This window comes from Osmia bicornis, chromosome 15, assembly GCF_907164935.1.
Source record: "Osmia bicornis bicornis chromosome 15, iOsmBic2.1, whole genome shotgun sequence".
In the NCBI taxonomy this organism is placed as follows: domain Eukaryota; kingdom Metazoa; phylum Arthropoda; class Insecta; order Hymenoptera; family Megachilidae; genus Osmia; species Osmia bicornis.
This window is the reverse complement of record NC_060230.1, coordinates 3,483,598-3,508,930: the sequence shown is the minus strand read 5'-3', so window position 1 is coordinate 3,508,930 and position 25,333 is coordinate 3,483,598. Positions and strand designations below refer to the sequence as shown.

Genomic DNA, 25,333 nt, shown 5'->3' with positions numbered 1-25,333 from the left:
AATCACGTCCATTGACTGGACGCCGGCCAGACGGACTGGGCCCGACCATATACAGACTAGATTCACTCGCGTCGCTCGCGCGAGAAGTCGATGATCTCTCTCGCCGGCTGGAACAGAGCGGCAGAACTCTCCGTAGCCGCTTCCTGTCTCCATGGAAGCGATGCCATTTGCACGGCATAATGGTTCCGTCGATCGTACAGGTGTTCGTTCGATCATACGAACCGGTGCGCGAATTCCATTCTGGCCTCGCCTTAATAACAGCTAACGCTACTAACCGCCAACCTAATGATACAGAGCCTCAGGTAATTAAAGGATCGTGCATCCAGATGACTTTATTGCTGAAAGAGATCTACGACTATCCGAAGATCGCTCTATAATAATCTCACAAGGTAACACGACCATTCGAGCTAATAGGAAGATAAATCTGTTCTGAATCTTTGGGAATATTTTATAAAATAATTTTCATTTAAAAATTTAATATTTCCTTGTTACGAAGTAAAAGATGCGAGAAGATACCGAAAATCTACAAAGTTCATGAAAATGTACGAAAGATAAACGCGTCTGGAACGCGTAACACTTTCTCCGGTTTCTAAGAAACAGACGATAAAAGAAGAGTGGCACCGCACGAATTGCGCTCAGGGCAGGAATAATTGGAGAATCAAGCTGCCAGGGAAGATGCAATGTTGCGGAGGATACGATCGTTCCTGTAATTCGAACCTTAGGTTCTTCGAGATGCTCGTGGCACTGATCGATGCACCACGATATACAGGGTGCAGCGAAAATTGTGGGCCGATCGGAAACAAGCCATAGAAATCAAACCAACGATCTCCTTTCAACCCTTTCGACACGACTATTTTCCATTTGAAATGATAATTATTTTATCCATAATCAATCGGTATCCCCGAAAAAATTAATATTTATTTTTCTGGTTCATCGAAGAAAAGAGAAATTAATATTTCTTACTAATCATCGATTTTTTCTCTTCGAAGGATAAGGAATGGGTTGAAAGAGGAGGATGTTGAAGAGCAAACAAATCGTGTACGGTTGTGGTTGATTCTGGGGTAGGATAGAATCACGACAGGTGGTGAACATCTAGATAGTTCGGTGGTCACCGTCGATCGTTGAAGAATAGAACGAGCCAAGTGAAGGTCAGCTGTGCGACCGGATGCAGCGGCCTAGCCTCGTTCTGACAATTTTTTTTTTTTTTTTATTTATTTTTTGTTTTCCTTTGTGCATCCTCGCTTTTACGCTGCGCGATTCTGATACGCTTCAAAGAAGCCGGTTAACAGGTCTACTCTGTCGAACAGAAGGGAAATCCAGGCTGTTTCTGTTCCTCCTTCGAACGAAACTATCGATACCGAGGTCGCCGGATGCAACGTCGATGTAATGAACTTATATCCTGTTTGCCCGACGTTAGAACTCGGCTACCGTAAATTACGGGATCCTCGACAGATTTGTTGCGGCTCCGTTTTTACAATTTCACGGTTAGATTTCGTACGATTTTATTGGAACGCTTTTGTCTTCTATCAATTGCTCGATCTACTTGACGATCTTTTAGGTGATTTTCTACTTTCGAATGGATGATTCAGGAATTTTTAGAGTATAAAGTTGTATATTTTGGAGAGAATTTATAGTAAATTTATGTTTATAATCGAGCTTTGTAATAGTTCAAATACCGGATTAGAACACAAGTTTTTCTATTATCTACTGATTCATATTAAATATTGCAAAAATGTAGTCGAGGAATCTATCATGAATTAAGCAAAAGAATACGTCTAGACGATGAAATTCGAAAGAAGAGTTTATTTTCCTTTCGAGTGGCGCATTCTTTCTGAAGAATGCAGGAACAGGGAAGAGAAAGAAGCGGAGGGACAGAGTCGTATTGAGATTTCTTGAGTTCCGCTATAAAAGACAGATAGTCCTGTGCGGAAGTTCAGTTCGAGTTGCGAGAATTTCATTGTATGCTGCATTAAAATGATGGGTTCGTTCAACTGTGTTTACCTTCTATCGCAACTTTGTGACATCGTCTACGTTTTATCTTACTTTTATTTATACCCCTCCCGTCAGATGCTTTTCAGTTGAAAAGAAACCAATTTACTTGCAGATTCAATTTCTTGCCAAGAAAGCACTTCCTGCAATAACTTGGTAGATAATCATCCGACATTCTTTGTATTTTGCAAATAATTAAAGCACTAAATTATTTATAAATGATCCGATAAGAACCTATGAAATTTATCTTCACCTTCGTGCAAGAATGTGATTATAAAATAATTAGTTTCCGCTTATTAAATGTTATTAAAAATTAAAAAATTGATAAATTTGCAGGATAAGTGATTAAGTGTTAATAGTGCTCCTTCCTTTTCTTCGTTTTTCTACAAACTTAATTAATTTATTATCTCACCTATTATCGCAGGAAACTTTACAAAGAAACCAAAAACCGAAGCTGAAAATTTTACAGTTACTTATCATGACCGTAAAATCTACCACTTTTCACTTATTAATTTCTAATTAATATCATCAGTGAAAAAAGAACACCCCTTCTTATACCAACAAATCCTACAACATTCAACCCTCAATTTCTCACTTAAACTTCTCAACCCTATCAAAATTTTATCTCTCCCTCGAAAAAAAGAAAGACCTCCTCATCAAACATACCTTAACTCTATCTCACCCTCTCTCACCCCCTCTTCCAGTTCTCATTTACTAAACGTTGTCAACGAAGTGCATCGCGGGGTTGCAAGCAGAAACGGAAGTAGGAAACGGAGAAAGGAAGGAAGGAAGGAAGGAAGGAAGGAAGGAAGGAAGGGTGTAGAAATCGTAGTGGGGGTGGTGTAGTTGCACCGGTTTGAAGGGGATGCGCTGCAAGAAGCGCGTGGTAGGTCCAGCTGGAAAGGTATCGTCACGTGGCCAAGGGGGCGGTACCGTTTTCTCGTGGGTATAAAAGAGAGACGTAGCACCGGTGCATCCACCAATTACTATTACACTTTGCCACCGGGACGGAGGCGAGAAACGGTGTTGCACCCTCTTCAGGCGTGGTGCGTGTCACGTTGTCCGTTTACACGCAAAACGTCCTCCTCGTTGTGTTCGCTGTTTGATCGGTCCATAAAACGGCGTGATCTTACCCCCTTCGTCGAAGGGGCAACCATATTTTGACGCGCGTGTGACGATTGCTTTTCTTAAAAAAAACGAAAAAGAAAAAAAAACAAATCAACTGTTAAAGGATCACGTGATGTATGTACATATTCGCGATCGAGCGAAAGAAAGAACCCGATCCCGTAAAGGAAATTCGCGTCCTGTCTGCCTCGTAAAGCTCGCGTAGTCTGCTTGCTGTTTAAGGGTGCTCGGTAAGCGTTAACCCTTCTGAAAGGGCGAGACACCGAGGGGTATGGTCCCTCTATTGTAACTTGATTTCCTTTTTTTGTATCTTGCTTTTGCTATACCTTGCATTCTTGTCCGTTTCATTTTAGGATATTTTGTTCTTTTTTTTTTCTGTTGATTAACCCTCGAAGACGAATGCTCTGTGGCTGATACGGTACGGTGTCAATTTAACCCATAACAATCATACTATAACTGTGCTGTATTTTCTCGTGAAAGTATACTTAATGCATTCGCCTTCTGAGGGGTAACGTACTAACTGCCGCAGTGAAAATGGACGTACCTAGTACGGCACGTTATTGTATCGTTTATTAAAGATATAATTATTGAACTTTTTTATTTAAGGTATCTATGATTTTTAAAAATCTAATACCATTGAATATCTGTGAATAATTAACTGTATTTCGTAAGTTGTGTACATTTAACATTTACATTTAGTATAATACAATAGATACAGTAAAACGGTAAATAATACGAAGGTGATAAATCTTATCGTAAAATTCTTCTTTTCACCACTTATTAGTTGACTACAAAAATTCAACCAATGCTTTAAATATTTCTTAAAAGATACGCTAAATTTAAATCTAAGTCGTCATCGCACCGTTACACGAGGAAGCAAGAACCCAGAATGGTCCCATTCGATACATCCAAAAGAATGAAAAAGATTTCGATAATCGGCCAATGCAGCGGGCTAAGGAATTCCTAAAATCCGGCAATTGAGAGTGAACGACCATCGAGTGGTGAACAAAGAAACGGTTTGCCTTTTTCCTCGTCTTCCTTTTTTCCTACTCCAGCCGAAACCTTACACAATTTATGCATCCGAAACAAACAGTAACGTGGCTACGCTATAAATATCGTGGAAGAGGCAAAAAATATCTGGACCGTAGCTCCGTTTCAGCAGGAGCATGGGCGCAGAGAATCGAATCTCGCGCGTCCTGCACGCTTTCCTCGAGGAACGAAATACCGGAAGTAAACGAAAGGGTATCGCAGCCCGACGAAGCCTGATAGCCTGTGGCCCGACAAAGGGGGTTGGCAAAGAAACAGAAGGACGAAAGCAATAAAGTACCGTAAGGAAGATAGGGACAGAGGATATCAAGGTAGCTAAGAAGAAGAAGAAGAGGGAAAGGCGTAGGAGGAGGTCGCAGAGAGTCAAAAGAAGGCGCGAAGCAGGAGAAGGAAGGAAGGAAGGTGGCTTGAGGGCTGGTGAAGGGCAGAAGAACCCAAGAAGTACAGAGTAGAAGGAGTAGGAGAAGCTGTTGAAGGAGGAGACGAAACATGCATGCATGCATGCATGAGACAGGCAGGCGGACAAACAGGCAGACATAGAGGCAGGCAGAAGGCATAGAGGCATACGGGCAGATAGGCGAGCGAGCCGCTGCCGCAGCCGCAGCCGCGATCGCGCGCTTCAACAAGGGAAGTGGGGACAGCATAACGCAGCGCGGCCGCGTGTGCAGACCGCTTTTGCAGAGCTTCGCTCGGCACACGGGCAAACGTTCCGCCTTGTACCGCTGCTGCTAGCTGCTGCTGCTGCTGCTGCTAGCTGGCTGCTGCTGCTGCTGCCGCTGCTGCCTGCCGACTGTCGACTGCTACTCTCAGTCTGCCGGGCGGCCTCGTGCGCGCTTGGTTTCCATCCAACGAATCCGCGCGCTCGTTCCCGAGGCGGAACAATTCGAACGAGCTTAGGAAACGATTGCAAACTACTAACCAAGAGGTTAGCCGAGGCGAACGAGCCAAGCCGTGGTTGCATCGGCTCGGAAATCGAGCGGCGCTCGTCACTCCTCGTCGGACGATCGACGAGGATCCGTGAGTGAGGCAGGTCGAGGAAGCCGGCTCGTTCGCCGACGCGATCAGACACATCAGCCGACGACCGCCACTTCCTTACTACGATACGTTTCCATCGTACGCGTTTCCACGTGTCGGTTATCGAACAGCTGCGGACGATGATGGTACGCGGGTGGTGCGCCTATGTGCCTTGTGCTGATGTTCGATCGTGAGTCGATCGTACAGCTCGGGACACGCGTGACTGGACAGAGTCCTCCCAGGAAACTTACGTTGATCTCTCGTGGTGCAACCGTGACCAGGACACGTCGCTCTTCTACAGGTGTTTCGAATCGATCGTTCCGCTTCCACGCCAGTTCCCTTCCATTCTACCGTGCCCGGTGCTCCTCTCGTGGATGGTGTGAGATGTTCAGTGAGTTTCCTTCGCCGAACACGTGAGCCGCTCGCTGCTCTGCACGGGCCCTGTCTCTCGTCGCGTGCTTCCTTCGGCGTCGCAGTTTCTCTCCGGAGAGCCGCGTGCACCGGACGGATAAAATTTCCATCGCCTCCACTTCTGGTGTATCCTTCGCGAACAACAAACGTTTCACGTATCCGTGCACGATCGATCGATCTTTTATTCTCTGAAATTGTGACAGAATATTTGGTGAGCAAATATTACCCATTTCGCGCGCGATTTCCATGGTGACATTCTTATTAGATTCGAATTGACGGAAGCAACGGAGGAAGATAAGTCGATTTTTTCCTGTGTCTCGTACAAAGTTGACACCGACACGGTTGTTTATATTCGGAAGGTGGGTCGTAGAAGAAGGTTCGCGTGGCACGCATAGGCAGATGGGACGGGAGGGAGGGTAAAAACAAACGGAGAAACGGATCCGCTCGGTCGTCGCTCGATCGCGTGTCATTGTTACGAATCAGGTCGACTCGAACGGAGCCGCCACCAGCAGCTGGATCGCGCGCGTAAACGATCGAAACGGACGTTTTCAGCGAACGGTGCGTTAAATGACGAGGACCGCGACGACCACGACCACGACCACGACCACGACGACGACGAGGAAAAAGCGTTGAGAGGAAGTGGTGATTTTTTGGACAGAAACATTCAGAGATACAGAGAACGGTCGGTTTTCGAGCCAGAGTAGACAGCAGCGTGGCAGATGAGATGTGAAGCACGAGGACTAAGCGGCGTGGAGCTAGCTGGAGCGAAGGCGGAAGTTGAGAAGCCAAAGGTGCCGAAGGCGGTCGCAGGGACGGCGGCAGGTCGAGGGGGCACCTGGCGGGGGACGCCTGAGATGACGACCCTTCGACGGGGTATCGTGGCACCCCGGTACAACACCTACGTCCTCGTTTCCCTCATCGGACTATTGTTACAAACACAGTCAGCCACTGGTGAGTTTGCTATTCTTTTTCTCCTTTTTATTACCGTTACACTGTAAATGATTTCCGTAAAAGTAGGCAAACAGAATATGTCAAATATGAAAGATAAATGATTCCATTATCGGACAGATAACATAATAGTCATTCTAAGTGGATCAATTTTCAAGTGAACGAATGTTATTAATGAAAATTATATTCGGTCTGATGTCTCCTTCATTGACTATCACTACTTTCTGCAACGATATAAATGAAAATTGAAGCTTTTAATTTTATTTTCATAACTAATTTTATTGAAAGATATATCAATTTTCAAATAATTCATACATTTTAATAAAATTTCATTGTAGTAATATTTCAATTCTTAAGTATAATTGTCAGAGGGCAATTAAATATTCGTCGTGAAAGGGTTAATAGTAGTCGTCGCGTCGGTTTGCACAAAGGCCATTTGTTATCGTTTTAATTGAGAACCTGTGCTCGATCCGACGTTCCTTAATGTTGCGATTAATCACACAGGAATATCGATATCTTTAATAAATGTCTTGTAACAGTCCAGTACATTTACTGATGCGCTTTGGAGCACTTTGCGCCACATAACTCTACTGGCTGTTATCTTCTACAAATTTATATTGTACGTATGTACAAGAATATATATCAGAAATATTAATCAACGCTTTTATAATTGCTGGAAAGCGGATATTTTGCTATTTTACACCGTTTGCTATCATGATACATGTTACGGGAGTAATTTCAGACAAGATACAAAATTACCTTCTATCTTGAATACGTATCATAGCAACAAGTAATTTCTTCTTTATGTAGAATAATTTCATAATCTTGTTCTTATGTTCACTCGATCGTGAAATTAATTCACGTACGTTATTTACTTACGAGACACTTAATTACTTTCCACCTACCGTAGAAATAATTTCTACCAAGTAATTTTAGACGAGACACGTAACAACTTCCCATCATTAGTATTTCGTTAGTAACAAATGATCGGAAATGTTGAACTAATTTCGTATAATATTTCTACCTATCTATTCATTGATTCATTAAACTAATCTGCATATCTATGAAATACTTAATTATATTCGTAAAATTAATTTCCGTGTAACTTTAGACAAGATACAAACTAGCTTACCATTATTAATATTTATTAGAATAACAAATGATTTCAAAACTGTATAACAATTCATTAGAACAAGATTAGAAATAATAAATCTTACATAACTGAAAGAAATTGTGCGCTATAAAAATGAAGGATTCAAATCAATGGATAATCAATAGCAATGCAAAAACAACAATATACTATAATTGAAGTTTAAATGACAATAAACGTTGACGTAATCGGAGGCAAGGTGTGTGTTCGATTGTTACGGTGCTGCGATTCTCGTTACGTAAACAACGAGAACAATCGATCAATTGAATTGTTTATTTATCGCGTTTAGCGTAAAGTGTGTCACCTTTTCAATGTATCGCAAATGCGTAACGATTGCGATTGCAAGCATTGAAACTCGTTAATCGAATCGAGCAATTCGATTCGATCTCTCGCTCCTCTCGTTTACGAGTTTCCGTTTGAAACCGTAACGGATAGAACGGAATACTTATTTTTGTTCGCATCGTTTATTTTAGCAACTGCAAGCTGTCCAGTTACAAAGAAGTTCGTGGAGGAGCTCCGTTGAATATTTACACGAACGTGAAGCGTTATAAAATGAAAAGAAGCGGGGATATCTGTTATTTAATAATTTCAATAAATACAATTATTGGTTCTTCGAAGTTCCATAATTTCGTTACGAAATATCGATTCTCTGAATAGTTTCGTTTTTTGATACCGATTTCGTAGTGGCGCCATTTGAATGGGAAGGGTTAAAATATCTATGATTATTTAGAACAGTGTTATAAATAGTTATATTTATTTCCTCCATTAATTACTTTTATTGTGATATCAAATAAAACTTGAATTTCATATTACGAAATTGCCCAGTAAATCACCGTCGCGGCGCCAGTTGAACGCGATTTATTTTGAAATATAGATAAATTTTTCGTCTCCAAATTGACATTACTTTTGCCATTAAACCAGTTCGAAATAAATTGCATCGATTGACAAATTGAATTATAAAGTGTAGGATAAATGAACCGCAAAAGGTTAACAATGTGGTTCTTGCTGAAACGAGACAAAACTACATTGCCGTCGAGCCTAGACGAAGTTACGATTGCAAAAGCGTTAAATGTTTTTACCTCGCAGCAAGCCACGTAGCTAGTGTTCTCGTTCTATTATTGTCTACTTTGCACGTAATTTAAAGCGGCTGCTAATCGTCCAACTGTCGTACATTTTGAGATCTCAGCTTAAGGTACTAAAGAAATCGTGAACTCATTACAAATATCGTTTAATCAATTTTTCTCTTCCTATACGTAATTTCTTACTAGAAATAAATATAAATGCAAGAGGGTGTAAAGTAGGGTTTGTTCGATAAATTTTTATCTTCCTCTGATTAAGCTTTTCTTTTGCTAGAAATAAATATAAATACAAAAAATTGTTCAAGTAAATAGAATTATTGGCACGATATTTTAAATTAATAATTTTCTTCAAAGACTATCATTTTCTAATTCCATATATTTGTATTTTTAAGGCTCAGAATACAATGAGTACAATTAGAGATTTTTCAGTTTTTTGCATAAAACGTGTCACTTTTAAATTTAAATTTAAAATATCTCTTAAAATACATATTGATTTTTCGTAATACGTAACATGGAATAGAAATATTATATTTCAATGAAGAGACAGAAATTGTCAATACCTTGTAACCACGCAGATAAACGGTCTATGAATTGTCATAATTGAAAGAGACATCTTCTTGCACGATTTTTATCATCGTGGCATAAAAATTGTGACACTCTCGAGAAAGTCTGCAAACAATCATGTTCGAGTGAACTCAATTTCTAAAGTTCATCTTTAAGAGATTCTGACGGATATATCAGATTAAAAATGAAACAAAAATATTTACAATGAAAGAGGCCTTAATTTAAATATTAAATTAGTGCTAATTCCAAATTGAAAATTAGTAATTTTTCTTTTTATATAACAAGAAATGTAAAATTATATAAACAATTAGTCCCATGAAATATGCGTTCTTCAGCAGAAATAATTATAACGAAAGGGTTTATGCTTTTGATTGTGGGCCATGTTCATCAGGAAAGTACTCCATACTAAATGGTTGAAGGTTTCGCGAATAAATTACCTGCTAGTAATTGTCCACCAACTTCTCCCGTCGAAAAAACGACATAGAGACATGCCCGAAGAGTGTGTCAAGCCTTTACTATCCCATAATACTCGCTGACACGGTGGAGCAGGCGTGGAAATGCATCGAGCGATCGTCGCTCGCCTTCGGACAGGCGATAAAGTGCGAATTAATTCAGCGTTAATTCCACGTCTGCCGAGTGACGAGTGCCGCGGGGAAAACTGCGAGAAACGTGCGAGGCAGCACTCTAAAACTTCATTAGCGTGTTCGAGAGATATTCGAGTGCGCTTTTCGTCCGCTCGTCATTCTTCTACGAACCGTTAACGCGTTGACAACTTGTGAGAGTCGCCGGTGACCAGCATCATAAATTTAATGTAATCGAGTAATTAAAAAGAGAAAGGAGAAAGAAACGCTATTATGCTAATATAATTTATTATAGCAAATTGAAAATTTAAACGAACCGGGTTAAGCCTTATTCGAGTACACTCACCCCTCACCATACTGGGATATTAATACCCATATATTGCGTCCGAATAAGAGTTAATACCAAGGGTTATCTTTAATAACGTGTACCATAATTTGTCTGACCATATATGCGAATTTTCACTGCAGTAGTCTAGTTAACGATCTACGTTATCGCATGTCGTCCCATATATGCTTATTTCTACTGCGGCAATTGATGTGTCAACCCTTCTATTCGCAATCTCATTACGGTTATTAACCGATCGTTTAATTATGCGTATTTATTCGTGCAATAAGAAAAACGCTCCGCTTCAGCCATAAAACAAAAACACGAAATAGTTACATCTTTAAATCCCTCGAGTTGCTGCTTTCATCCGCCAGTAAACGTACGGAAATCAATGAAACTTAAACCATAAACAGCGTGTCGCAGTGGCGTTTATAGCGAGGGGGGGACAGAGCATTTAGAGGAAGCAGAAGAAAAGCGTCCGAAAAGAAGGAACCGTCGAAAAGGAAAGAGAGGTAAAAAAAAAAGAAACAAAAAAAAAGTGAAGAAAAAGAACGGACGGTCTTGGCCGTAAAGGAGCAACCTTGCCAGACAGAGAAAAAAAAGGCGAGGAAAGAAAGAGACAAAAAGGTTGTAGGGTATCGTTGTCGTGAGCAGGTCTGCTCGAGCAGTCTTGCCGAATCTCTTCGGCGTCTTGACGAGACCGATCGTTCCGCAGGGGGTTGCAGAAGCTGACACGGACGTAGGAAGGCTAATTGTAAGTAAAAGAGACTGGTGGACCCGGCGGATGGGGTGTAAGTGGGAGAAGGAGAGGGAAATCGAAGTGATCCGTGACACGAGAGGGACGAAAAGAGGGAGAAAGAAGCCGCGAGGGGAAGCTGGGAAGGGAGAGAAAAGGGGGAGAAAGCCTGGTGTAATGGAGGAACCAGTTTGCGGGTCAGTGCTCCGCATCAGAGAGTGGAGCTTCATCCTGTAGACGGGAGGACGATGCCACCGGCGAAAGAAGGACGGTGACGGGGCAGAGGGACCCTCTGTTAGGTCCTCGACAGAGAGGCGAGGGAGGAAGGAAGGGCCAGGGAGGAAGAGATAGAGAGGGGCCAGAAGGGCCTGGCAAGTCGCGAAGCCGCTCGCTCGACCGTGAGTGTAGGGCCAGACTGACCAGCGTGAACTACACCAGCCAGAGGTCCACACTCTGGCGCCATTTTCCTTGGCGACCAAAGAAACTGGCTTTCGAAAAAGGGGAGGCTTTCCGCCCTTGTAGCGCGACGCCAGGCCTCCTCTACACTCCGCCAGCAGGATGAGGATCAGGTGGAGATGGTCTTGACGTTCCACACTCTGATATAATCAACGATTTCGCTAAATTAACTGCAATATAAGAGACCAGATTTCATACCTTCTGCCTGAATAATTTCAAACAAATTGAACAATTATAAACCATGCTCGTTGAATTAGGATCACTCTATTCTTATGTCCTTAATGAAATTATTGAGATCGTCCAATTGTGGAAAATTATAGACAATTATTGTGCGTTGAAAAAGAGTTACATAACATTATGTCAGGACGAGGTCGACGAGCTCTTTTGCCTGCACTTCGAACAAACCAGTGGGTGTCATGGTGTTTGTACAGTTATCACGAGGAGAAGCATACTTTTCGTGAATAATGTACATTTTTTTTTTTCTTATACGAATTTGGTGAATAATATCGTGCCTGTTTGTCCTGGTACAAGAACATTATCGAATGTTTGACGTGGAATATTGAATGTGACGCGGACGTGTAATCGAAGATACGATAGCCGATGAATTTTTCATGTCCATCGTGCGAGTATCATTCGTAATCGAGGCATGTACTTATTGGCTTGTTAATGGGAATCTTAATCGTGAATCTTATTTAGAATTAGTTTGATGGCATAGGGAAGTGGTGATTATATGGAACTTATATTCCTTGTAAAATTGTTTATTAATTTAAGTATTCAAAAATAAGTATTCTGGATCCTCTTTACGAAGAGTCGAAAAACGATGACACGTGTCCGACAGCAAAAGTACCGATACTACTTAATCGTGCAGGCAACAAGAGCGTCTACGGAAAAAAAAAAATAATGAGAACAGGATCGAATAATATCGGTATATTTCAATAACGAACACTGGCTCTATGCAACGTCTCGTGTACAGACGTATCGGATTAGCACTTTGGCTCGGAGGCTTTTAATATGAGTAGCCTAGCAAAAACAGACCGACATGCATGGCCGAAGGCGCAGTCTGCGGTGATGATGAGGTTGCGATAAAACACTCGAGTTATGCGCGCGCGTGCGGTTAGTTTCAAATTCCAACAACGAGAGTGATTACTCGAAAACCTGTACGATAATACCAGCGACGTTATCGTAGCCAGTCGGAGAAATTGCTGCTACCTTGATAAACGGAGGATCCTTAGATCGAGGATCAAATATGAATGATTGAAATTGTTTGAAAATAGTTAGACAGGAAATTTAACCAAAATACACTGATATTAACGAAAAAGTTACTAAATGATATAAAATTAAAGGGCCCTGAAGGTGCCATAGTCTGCGATACAGGTGAAAAATCACGCGTGTCGCGACGGGACACGCGCTCGCAGTTGACGCGCTAACCCGATACTTCAACACGATTAACACGAAGGACCGGTCGTCGCGGGTCCCCCCCCGTAAAATGATAATAAATCGCAAGAGGGGCAAAAAGACAGTGGGTCGAATCGCGGGAAGCCTGTTTTCGCGGTAGGATGGAAGGGGTTGGGAACGGGGTCTGCTCGAGCCGCTTCAACAATGTTCCATCAATATCCGATACCCAGTTGACTTTCTAAGATTACTCGAGACCGCACGCACCGGGCAGGGGGACTCGAGACGCAGGTAACCGCGGCCACGACACGCGGAGGGAAATACGCTGGGTACAATGATGCGAAGAAGGACGAAGGTGGTTGGTAAAAGGGAGACAGAACGACGGTGTTGGGCAAAACAGCTTGGAAAAAGGGGGAAGAAAGAGAGCTGGACGAGCATACAACGAAGAGGTACTGGTAGAGGGAGATGGAGAAGCTTGTGGTTTTGGTCAACCGGTCGGGTCGCCGTTCGCGGGAACAATCTCCAGGCCTTGATGACTAACCGCGTGGCCGTCTTGCCGAGGCAAGAACTCGCCTCCCTGCGGCACGTCGCGAATGCCTGCACACCGTTTGCTCCGCCGAGTACCGATCTTTTTACCACCTGCTGTCCCCTGATCCCGCGATACTCCTTTCTCTTCGCTTATTTCATCCAACGAGATCGCTACCCCCGGAAAAAGGATCCCCGGGATACGTCTAGCTTCCATAGACTGAGATCGAGGGAAGTTTTCGATGGGAGCTACCATCGAGCACTCCGGTTGATGATCGAAATTTAATTTCTTACCAAATATCAAATGATCTTTTCCGTTTGCAATCGATAATGCGTTTCTAATTGAAAGGAAGCAGATTGAATTTACATAAACATCGTAAACAAGGTAATTTAACCCTTCTTTACCTATCTTCTACTTGAAAACTAACCCGATTGGTACATTATCGCTTATATTTCTCGAATTTTTTTAATAAAAAAAAAATTCGTGACTGAATTCATGCGGTGTATAAGAAGGTTGCATCGATAGCAAGCCTGTGATTAGATTATATCGAATAGAATTAATATAAAGCTGTGCTTAATCGAGCGCAGGAAATAAACTGGGTTTAAGTGACTGGATCAGTGTCCATTAGGATATCGTTTAGAGTCGACTAATCGACTTGCTTTTTGCCTTTGGATCCACAATCGAACGAAAGAAATCGAGCCACCGAAAATACTACACGAGATTGTAATATCGTAATGGACAGGATAGAATCGTGACGGTTAATTAACAGGGTAAAATGGCTTGCTGATTGGTGGCAAGATACGTGATGCAATCTTGAAGAAGATGCGATTCCTTCGGCTAAAGTAGTTGCAGATTAGATCGAAGCTCATTTGAAATTAACCAACGGGTTTTACCGTTAATCGGTGTCAGACTCGAAGATCTATCTTCGTGCAATGTTATTAGAAACGTTAATGCGTTATTATACCTGATAAAAAGACGTGGAACGATTGTAAATTATTTTTAAATGATTTCCTCGGCAACCAAGAATGTAGGTTCCCATTCAACGATATTGCCTCATTAGATTGCTATAATTCACTTGTAATTGTATAGAAGTTTGTTGTTTGAGATTGTAAATCTTTTAATGAACTTTAATTATGATATTATGATAGTCGAAGGAAATGAAGTATATAGGAAGAATTATTATTAAACGTTTATTATGTTGAATGACTGAGGAAATTTAGATGATGCCACTGTGTTTAATAAAAACCTAAGAAAAAATATTTTTTCTTTATACTTGAATAAATATTGAGAGATTTTGGCAAAAATTTTTTTCTTATTTTATTGAATAGATATATAGGGGTTTTTTCTGAAATACTCCGTAGAAATGATTCTAACGATGATACGATGGGTACAGAAAAAGATGTTAAATGAACTGTTACAAGTAATTTATAGATTGTAATCAGTTTTAATCAGCGCGAACATAAAATGCAATCAAGAGCACAAGTCGTTTTTGCTGTAAACAACTTAGTGGCCGTAATTAAAGCTTAATTAACGTTAATATGAAACATGAAAAAAGAAAGATACATATCTTTAACGACTATCTACAACTAATTCTTCATTTGTGTTACCATAAGTAACTTACAGATTACAGGAGAATATGAAACAAATGTAAATGAATACAAACGACATACTGATTAGTGTTCTATCATCATTTACATATTAATTACACTGGAAATTATTTTTTTGGTAAATTACAATGAATTACTATAAAACATTAGCGAAACTATTCATTCAACATTTTTATTTTTATTTTTATTTATTATTGAAGAAGCAGTACAAAATCGCAATTGAACCTTCCAAATAATTTTTGTTTAATTAGGAAGATTAGATTAGCCCTTCAAAGTATCACAGACTTTCTAGCTCTAAGCTATAATAAATTCCAGAATCTGCAGACATTGTAACCGAATTCATAGGAAATAAAATGTTGAATTTTTGCTCTTGTCCCATGCAAAACACCATTCGATGCATTCAATAACGATAAGGTTCACGAGCGAATAGAAAGCTACGCTTTCAATCAATCTTTCTTTATAGAGCACGTTCCAATGCTATCTAAATATCTGTACAAACCTTTTGTTTTATATAATGGCATAACTCGACAAACAAACGGGACACCTTATATACCACTGTTCCGTGCATTTAGGAAAGCCGTTTCCTGAAATGCATAATGATCGGTACACGATCGGAACCGAGATACCGGTCTTCCGGTGTTATCTCGCACAATGGGAAGAGGTAAACGTGTGAACATGTCGACAGAACAATGAGACACACGGTTCCTGTATGTTTGGCGAAGTGCACAGGCATGAACGACCATCGTAAAAAAATTGCAAATTGGAAAAAGTCAGAGTTCGCAGACCGTGGAAAGTTTCACGTTTTCGTTGAATTTTTCATTGTACACTGCTTTTCAAAAATTTGGAACACTTCTCTTCTAATTTTTGGAAAAAAGAAAGACAAGCTTTTTTACACATATGCTGTAATTTTATTAGAAATATTACAGTCATGTTAAAATAATATTACGTTATTAATATTAAATATTATTGGGTAATATTTAAAATGATGGAAATCTGAAACATCAACAGATTTTAATTAGAAATTTCCTCGTTTGTGATGTATGGAGATGATGGCACATCCGCAAAAGCTGGCATAGCGAAGTTTACACAGAGAACGGATAAGAAGTTTAATCGGCAGCTTGTATCTTGCATGCGAACGTGGCTTGAGGCTAGAGCCTGGAACATTGAGTCTAGACCCATAAGTCTTCCACGATTTTTCAACTCGATTGCATTATTCTCTTGTTTACGATAAAGCTGTCTGACAAGCTCGCTGCTCAACCGACCGAATCCTCCACTTTACTGAAATCGTCTTCCTGCTTTCGTGAAACGAGAAACGATTACCAGATGTTGAAGAACGTTTCTGCTCAAGAGCAAACGATACTTCCTTGTATTTTATTATTTAAATTTAGCATTCTGTTTTATTGTTAATAACGTTACTGACTTACAAAAGTCAAATTTAATCAGTAATGTAGATCTTATTTTAATGAATTTCACAAATTTTTCAATTTGCACTGATAAATTTATTGCAATACCATTTTTAATTCTAAAGTCCGTTTTTCTGCAACTATTCAAGATAGTCGCGTCTGCTCAACACTATCCACTTTAAGCGAATTAAAGCCACCGTTTCGCGTCGTGATAAATACCAATAGGATTCGTGATAATGAACTGCACAACCCTGACAAATATTTTAACCCTTTAACTGATTTATTATTTTCGATCAGTAAGAACTGTTTGCTAATGTTTAGACATCAAATTTCTCTAAATCAAATAGTTGCCAAGTGTACATCAACCTAACTAAATCCACGAATCCGTATATTCTAGTATTGGCAATATGCCCATCCTAAATCGTTACAAGCCTTTGTGGAAATCACTTTTCTGAGGATGGATCAGTTGCCTAATACCTAACAAATGTTAAATATCAGAGTCAAGATCAAGGCAAATCCTAAGTGGGATTCGAATAGTAAAATACTTGAAATACGTAAAATAATTAAATTGAAGAATAAATTCGTGTTATATGAATCATATGAAATTCAAAGCTGAATAAAAAAAAGAATAAGAACCTAACATCCTAATAATTTAAACTTTTTAAAGTGACCCAGTCAGACGTCTTCGAAAGCTCGGAGCTGTCCCAAAAAGTTTCTAACAATTCATAAGCAACTTTTTCCCGGTTCTCGTCAAAGGTGGTTCTCCATTAAGCGAAAACAAAGGCGTTCGCAAAAGGTGATGCAAATTCACCTGCGCCATTGTACCCACACTCGCGAAAAATATACTCCAAGGGGCGATAGAGGGGGATGAATGACGTAAGCGGAGAAAAGCGGAAGGATTCGAGAGCGAATGAAGACTTGGCTCAAAGTTTCGTTCATCTGGGCCAAGCTTGTAAATAACAAATTTTAGCTATGACTCACAGTGGGATGATTTCCTTAAAATTTTAATTACCAAGCTCTGAGCCCCAAGATCTATGTTTCGAATTCCTAATCGAGTTAGGTTCAAGCTCCAAGCCCTATATTCTAATCTTTCAATTTCGAATTTTTTATCGCCGAGATCTAAGCTCTTCTAATGCCTAATTTTCAGAGTTTTGATTCTTTAAAATTGAAGAATGTCGAAGAATTGACGCGATTTGCCCGAATGTGAGACAGCGTTACAGTACTCTGTTGGTGGTTCTGTGAGAACTGCGAGAGGGGCGAATGAGCGGCTGTCCGAAGGGAAGTGGGGAAAGCAGAGAGTGTATTACGGGGGATAGAGGTAGAGAAAGAGAAAGAGAGAAAGAGAGAGGAAGAAGGGCGTAACTGGGCCAAACGGTGGCTGAGTCGCGGTCTAGACACGCCGCGCGGCCGAGAATTAATGCTCCGTGTTCGCCAGACTTTCCTTTTCGCTCTGTGTAACAAGCCGAGTCCGCGGTTCCGCCATCGCCATCGCCATCGCCATCGCCATCGCCATCGTGATCCGTGACGTCTAATTATAATGGCCGTACGCGCACGGGGCAGTTTCGTCCGGCACAGAAACGGGTCGCGCGAAATAAACTCTATTCTGGGAAACGGGCTTCTGTTAGGCCTCTTTCAAATTGCACGCTTGCTTTCTGTGATGCCAGAAACGCGACACGAATAGCGAAACATTTCAAGCGGGAACGTTGTGACGATGGGTTAATTCAATTTCTTGGAAATCTTATTGCTGAGAAAATACCGCAATCAATTGTGACCAGGAAATTCGATAAACTAGCACGAACAGAGTTGTTTAATCTGTACCCGCTTGACGATCAATTATCATATGTCCAAAATGGGAAGAGAAAATAGTAGAATGGAATGTTGATGGTTTTATACTTATTAGTTATGATACTTTGGTGCGCCAAAATAATTACAGAAAGAATTGCCTCATAGATAATAGTAACAAAAATATAATAGTAAATAAAAGCAACCGTCCTTGATACTCAACATGGAAAGATTCCATTCATCTTTCTATTTGATTAATATTCGCGGTTATTGAAGACCGCAGGATCTACGTAAGCTTCAAACAGATTCTAAGAACAGCTTTCCACAGGGTCAACATCGTTACGTATAGAATATACGACACTATCATACACTATCATCTCTAATTAAATAAATTTGGAACATGTAGAGTCACTTTAGATTTAAACACAAAATCTAAAATTGTCTATTTTTAGGTACTGTAGAATATAACAAAGTACCCATATTTCATTCGACTAAATGCTTAATATGTAAATTGAACGGCTAATTCAAGTTTTCAATTTGCATTGAACAGAGTTAGTTCACAAAGTCGAAGATATCAGATACCCCTCGACGTTCCCGCATTAAAATCTTTCACATGGCACAGTAGTCGATAGATCAGAAATATATGGTTTGTGTGGTTACGATCGTATCGATTATTACGTAAGTTATATAGATATACACGAACGATAAGATTCTGCACGCAACAAGAACCACAATCGCCGCTAATAATTTCTGTCGCGAAAAATAGTATAGTGTGATATCGTAAAACAGCATCGATTTGTGGTCACCGCAAACGCGATCACTACACTTTTTGTACGTTACGAGAGTATTATACTTAAAAGAAAAAAAAAATAATGTCTCTATCAGTAGAACAAAACATGATAACCGACACTAAAATTTCATTCACGAATTTTTACACTTGTTAGGCGTGCCTTTCCTTTTTCTTTTAATTGAAGATTTATTTTTTAAAAGTCACAAAGACTAATTATTGAATTTATCGTTACCGTTATTATAATCGAAAATAATAGATAGGACCCGGTACGATCGATTCTCAGCGATGAAATTTTTTATTTGAAATCGGAATAGAAATCGAAGAGCGCTAGATCTGGGGTGAGTGGAGCAAAGGCATGTGGATCGTTCTTTAACTGAAATAAAAATAGGCGTTTTCGTGCGAGTGAAAGGTATTTAGCACGACGTTAAGGGAGGTCAGTGGCAAAGGCAAGTTCCAAACGAGGGTTGACCTCTTCTTCTGAGAATCTTCTCTCCACTCTTCCTTTAATCTTAAATTACTCAATCCTTGAATATACAAATGTTTCTGATTAAATTTTTTACTCTAAAAGAGTTGCTTTCTCTTTTTAAATTTTGCCATAAAATTATCAAATTCGTTTCACTTCCATGTCATAAAGAATAAAATCACAGAAGAAATCGGTGAACATTGATTTTTCTCTATTGAATTTTTGAGAGGAAAGGTTTCAATTCAAAGGCAAGTTCAAACCATATAAGAGAAAAGAGAAAGAGAGTGGACAGAATTCAATACACTCGGTAGTTTCATACAATTAAACATTGTAATTTAACTCCGATGCGTGCTTTAAGACTCGAGAATCTCGAATTTCGCTCGGTGCGGTAAAAAAATATAAGCGAAAGTCGTTCGACAGTAAATTTAGTATCGAATCACTTCTATAGCAGTGTTCCCTTCAACACGCAAATATATTTCCTATAGAGCAGATAACATTCCTTCAATTCCAATTAACTTAAACATTAATTACTTGGAATTCTATAAATTTAACTCATGTAAGTTTCTATTAAAAAAATTCGGATGATTATCAATGTCTTAATAATTATTTATTGCAATGCATACATAACTACACTTTTTTAATTTTTATAATTTATTTCTACACTACAAGGAAACCAATTAGAAACGAAAATTAATGCAAAGTAATTATTGAAACGATCGTCCATCGATTCCATAAAGAAAGGCGGACGTTGAACCGCGCTGGTGGTAAATGGAGAACCTCCTTTCGAAGATTCCCGCGTTTCCGAGGCGCCAAAGGTTCGAGGTCGCGTGCACAAGTTTGGTGATGCATCCTAGTCGCGAGTTAACGGGAGTCTCGATCGGCAGACGGGAATTGATTCTGTGGCTCGAGTTGTCCCTGTTCGCCAGACGAGCAACGTCCTTTACGCTCGTTCGCCACGAAGGACGAAGTGTCTGACACGTGCTAAATGATCATGCTGTCCAGCCGAGCTGCACTGAAGTCGATCAACGCTGCTCACAAGAAGAGCTGACCAAATATTTCGACGATATTTAACGCGTTGACTACTGTAAGAGGATCATTCGTGGGCATATTAAAGTTTTAATTATTAAGGAATTAATTAATTTCCAAACTTAAAATTTCGTTATTCAATTTTGATCATTTATTTTAACATTCTTAAATTTAATTAAAAATCGCTAGCTTTCTTTGTACGTATCGATTAATTTAAAAAATAAAGGATCATAGCGAGATCCAAGTGCAGTTAATATGCCAGGCATGCTCGTGCTATTTAAATACACACAATCGAAAGTGGAAGTAATTAGTACGTTGGTTGCGAGGCTCATTGTGACGGGGACGTTAGCATAGCCAGTAACTCGTCGTCTTCGAGGAATTTTACCCTAGTCGATGGAGAGTTCGGCAAACAATGTCGACTATTCCTAACTTGTAGCCAGGAATTGGACGAGGACCGTGTGTGCTGATCATACAAGCTAAAGTACTTACATACGAAGTTCACGCGGGACGTTTCCTTTATGAACTCGTACTGCACGAAGGTACTTTACTTTTCCGTTCCTTAGGACATCACTTATCCGACAACTATATACGATATTCAAATGTATTTTTCCCCCATTAATATTCATTTTATCTTTAGAATTTTTCTTTTATTCGTTTCCTACTCCTTTGATACTCGGACGATCGAGTCTATTTACACACACGTTTCCAAGAGAAAAATTATATTTTCATTTTCGCTATCATACCTTATCGATCTAAATTGCATCGTAAACTTTTTTTCTCTTAAGCGACCCAGAAAACCCAACCCCTCACCTTTCTCAATGCAGCCAGGAATCAATCATGTCCTGTCACCTGAAACACCGACGAACGCGTGTTATTTTATCGCGAACAACATTTTTTTCGCAATTTTATAACGCGCCTGTCACTAGCTCGCTAACGAATGTCTGTCGATTTCACGGAGGTCCTTGTTCTACTTTATTCTTTTTTTTCCCTGTTTTTTTTATCCACGTTTCTACCGTACACGGTGTCAATTAAAAGTCCTTAGAAGAATTTTTCCTCGCAACACGTCTCATTAACACGGCGTACCTCGAATACTAATACAAGAGGGACTGTCTTCGTTTTGTACGCGGCACACGAAGCATAGTTATGGGCTGTGATTAGGTGCACTATGAAAAACGAATAAATCCCTGGGCTTCGTTCTAAGCTGCCTGGAATTTCAAGACTCCATTGAATAATGGTTGTTTTAAACTTTACATCGCGTTTAGGATTCTTCTCTGGCAGTTTAAGTATTTACAGAAGGAATACCTTACGGTGATTTTTGCATTATGCAATTGTTCGTTTCTCAGTTCGTTATCCTTGTTTTATTCGTCGTGCAATGAAAATAATTAATATTGATTACAGTGAAAATGAGTAGTAAAAAAGTACTTTCTAAGAAACTCTGATCCTTGAATCACTTGAATGATAATTAAAGATAATTTAAGGTATTATTTGTTATTAACTTCGCCGATGATATGTTGCAGGTGGTATTTGTTGGTCTTCTATCAGCAACGGTCGCTGTAAGGAGCTCCTATCTCAAGGTGTGACGAAAGAACATTGCTGTGCGTCCAACGCCGAAGCAGCAACCGCGTATTCCGAGGAAGACCTCGACAGTGGAAGTCTCTTTTTTTGGCGAGTCCTCGGAGGAGGAGTACAGTGTCGTCCTTGCAGAGGTAAATGAACATAATGATCCAAATTTTCAGTTTGCTACATAGAGAATTTTAAAGGAAACATAGAAATCTGTTGTCTACGCAAGGGTTAATGATAACAAATACGAGGAATATTGATCCATCTAAATGAATTTAAATGATCTGTTTCGATAGAAAGCTGCAAGGAAGTAAGGTGCGAAGAGGGAAAGAAGTGCGTGGTGCGTAAAGGTAGACCAAGGTGTGTTTGCAGCCCCGAGTGTAAAGCGCCAAGAGGTGGAGGTCCGGTCTGCGGGACGGACGGGAAGAGTTATAAAAATCTGTGCAGACTGAAGAAACGAGCTTGCAAGAAGGGAAGCCACGAGCTAGCGGTTGCCTATAACGGCCACTGCCAAAGTGAGTATGTATGAATGAGATGGAATCATTATCACGAACGCATTGCAATTAAATCGCCGCTGATAGAGCCGCTGCATTATTGATTTCAAATTGAAATCAAGAAATTTATATTTTTCTCTTTTTCGAGTTTTATTATAAGCGATTGTAAATTCTATTATAGAAAAAGCATTGATTACTTTTTTTATGGATTTGTGATTAAACCTTCAGGGGCGTTTAATTGCAAAGATTAAAATATCATAAACTCGAATCATTATTATTGTAATTTTTCACTCATCTTAGTAGTCTGTTATATTTAATCTTTTTGTTTTGATTGGTAATAGAAAATGAAAGGGAGTTAGGGGAGGGGTAATCATCAAGGCGTCTATCACAGGGGCGGTTTACGACTGTGCGTAATAACGTGTAAAGTGTCGAGCAGGTTCGTGCGTACGGGTACGTTGCGGCCAAGGTCGGAGCTGCGTGTTAGACCAGAACCTGAGCCCGCACTGCGTGAGGTGCGCCCGCAGGTGCCCTCAGCCGCCCCCGCAACAACGAGCCGTCGCACGCCCCGTTTGCGGGGCCGACGGAAACACCTACAAGAGTGCCTGCCACCTGCGACTCGCCGCCTGCCGCGCAGGTCGCGCCATTCCCGTCGCCTATAAGGGCCACTGCAAACGTGAGTCTTTAAGTTTTTTATTATTTTTCTTTTTTTAATACACTTACTTCTCTTTATCTTTGCCATGACAAGAAAGATACTTCTTCTCGCTCGCTCGCAGCCCTTCGACTTCGTTGTCCGTTGTTTCCCTTCCTTCGCCCCTGCTTTCCGAACCCTTCTCTCTAGCCTCTGTTTGCCTTTTCTTAGCCTTCTCTTTGCCCTCTCTTTCGCCTTCTCCCCGTGACAAAGGTTTTTTACTCGGTTTCTTGACGCAGCGGTGCGCAACCGTACCTTTACCTTCGATCAAATCGTTAATCTATCGAGGATAGGGTGAATACCCTTTCTTCGGGTGTTTCGGAGTACGATATGGGGTAGATGAAACCATTTATCGATGGAACATAGATTTTTAAATCAATTTCATTTATGATGGCTACTGTGTCGTAGTTCAATTGATATAGAATTATGTAGTTTAAAGCTTCTTTTAGAAATTATGACCGAGTTTGAAATTTTCTTTTTTATATAAGCCGCTCGTGCTGGCACTCGTTTAGTGACCTGAGGTTGGATTCCTGTATGAGAAGCATCGCATGTGTTTTGTGCTTTCTTTCGAAGGTACTACCTGTTGCTTCTCACGTGAAAGAGCGATTAAGCGCAGGAAAATGGGAGTTCAGCATAGGGTGCCTTTTGTAAGGCCTGCTGCAATTGGAAACTAAGAAATATCCCATTAGAAAATAGAAACTGGACTACTACGTTCATACAGCATTTATCTTCTTAATTTTAAAAATTAAAAACTTAAAATTCAGTAAATATATATATATGTATGTGCTTACTAGCCAACATATAATTTGAGCAAAAGTATCAAGCAAATGTCAAAACCAGTGTTCGAACTGGAAACAGACGCGGATGCGTATCTTTTATTGTTCATTCAGAAAAGAAAAAGGAAGCACGAGAGAGTGCTCGTGGAAAAAGAAAGGAGCAGGTAAGGGTGAAGGACGTGGTCGATGGAAAAAAAAAGGAAGAGGAAAAAGAAGGGAGAGGGAGAGTTCAGTTCATTGGCGAGCAGCCGAGTAGCCAGACTGCTGCTGCTTTGCATCGGAATGTACCTTATTGTTGTCTGGTTTGCATGGTGCCGAATTCTTCTGACAGGTGCCATAAAGTCACCGAGAGAAGTTATGTCCAAACAAGAGTTGGCAAGGAATAATAAAATCCTACGGTACGTGGTGAAATAGCCTTTCGACCTCACTTTTCCACAGAAACTGACTTTCTGTTATTTATTCAGCGCCCATGCTTTGTCTCTTTTATTGATCAGGAGAAAGTTTCACTTAGACATCAGACTACCTGCTTGGTTATTCCAAACGAATTAGCAGATTTATTCGCAAAACTATCAACAATTGGAAGATAAATTAATAACGCAATCACATTGCATACGTCATAATTGCTGTTCCAGCAAGTCTGACTAAATGCGTTCGTTTTCACTGCGATAGGCAACGATGCTTATACCAAATACTACGAATTTCTAGCATTTTATTACAACAAAGTTGTAATTTTTGTTTGGTTTGTTTTCTATAGTGATAAGTGGTTTCGTCCACGGTTCTGCAAGTTTAAGAAAAATGTAACTGCGCCTTTCTTTCTGTTTAACCCGCGGTTCATTCACCTGGACTATCCAGAAACATGCTAACAGCACATGCAACGTTCTAACAAGGTAACATACCAAGTGTCCGTCCACGATTTTGATGAAACTTGGTAAATATATTATCTCGTAAAAATTGCAGTCTCGTGCAGGAAATCGAAGACGTCACATATAGTAAGTCATTCGCAAACCAAAGTGATTAACTCCACTTTCTGAACCTGTCAAAATTGTATTGCCATAAGACTTTATTGATGTTTAACTTTTTATATTTCATCAATTTCTCTACTTCTTGATTTTTTGGAGTTAACCGATTTGGCAAATTGGCGGCTTCTATGTGCTCCGTTACCGAACATATTAATCGATGATTTTTCTCGATACTTTTCAACAAAATGTTGGAGAACTCGAAGGAAAGGAGAGAAAGAAACGTAAAGGTAAAAGAAAAAATTGAAAAAAAAAGAGAAACATCGGGAGGCAATCGCAAGATCGTTCCAGGAAGTTCATCGACCGAGACGCGATCTGCCTGGCTGTGAGAGAGAAAAAAAAAATTATAAAAAGAGAAAAGACAGTCTGAGGAAAGGAGAAAGAA

At 40.2% G+C, this 25,333-nt stretch overlaps 1 protein-coding gene across 1 annotated transcript in view; it reads left to right on the top strand.

The window, feature by feature from the left end:
- Positions 1-3,732: 3,732 nt before the first annotated feature.
- The window catches only part of LOC114882815 (follistatin-A), a 37,222-nt gene continuing 15,621 nt past the window's right edge, over positions 3,733-25,333 (top strand). The window contains exons 1-4 of the mRNA XM_029199875.2: positions 3,733-6,537; positions 21,932-22,120; positions 22,271-22,489; positions 22,905-23,141. Coding sequence (XP_029055708.2) covers positions 6,306-6,537; positions 21,932-22,120; positions 22,271-22,489; positions 22,905-23,141 — 877 coding nt within the window. The 5' untranslated portion in view covers positions 3,733-6,305. The remainder of the gene's footprint in view (positions 6,538-21,931; positions 22,121-22,270; positions 22,490-22,904; positions 23,142-25,333) is intronic.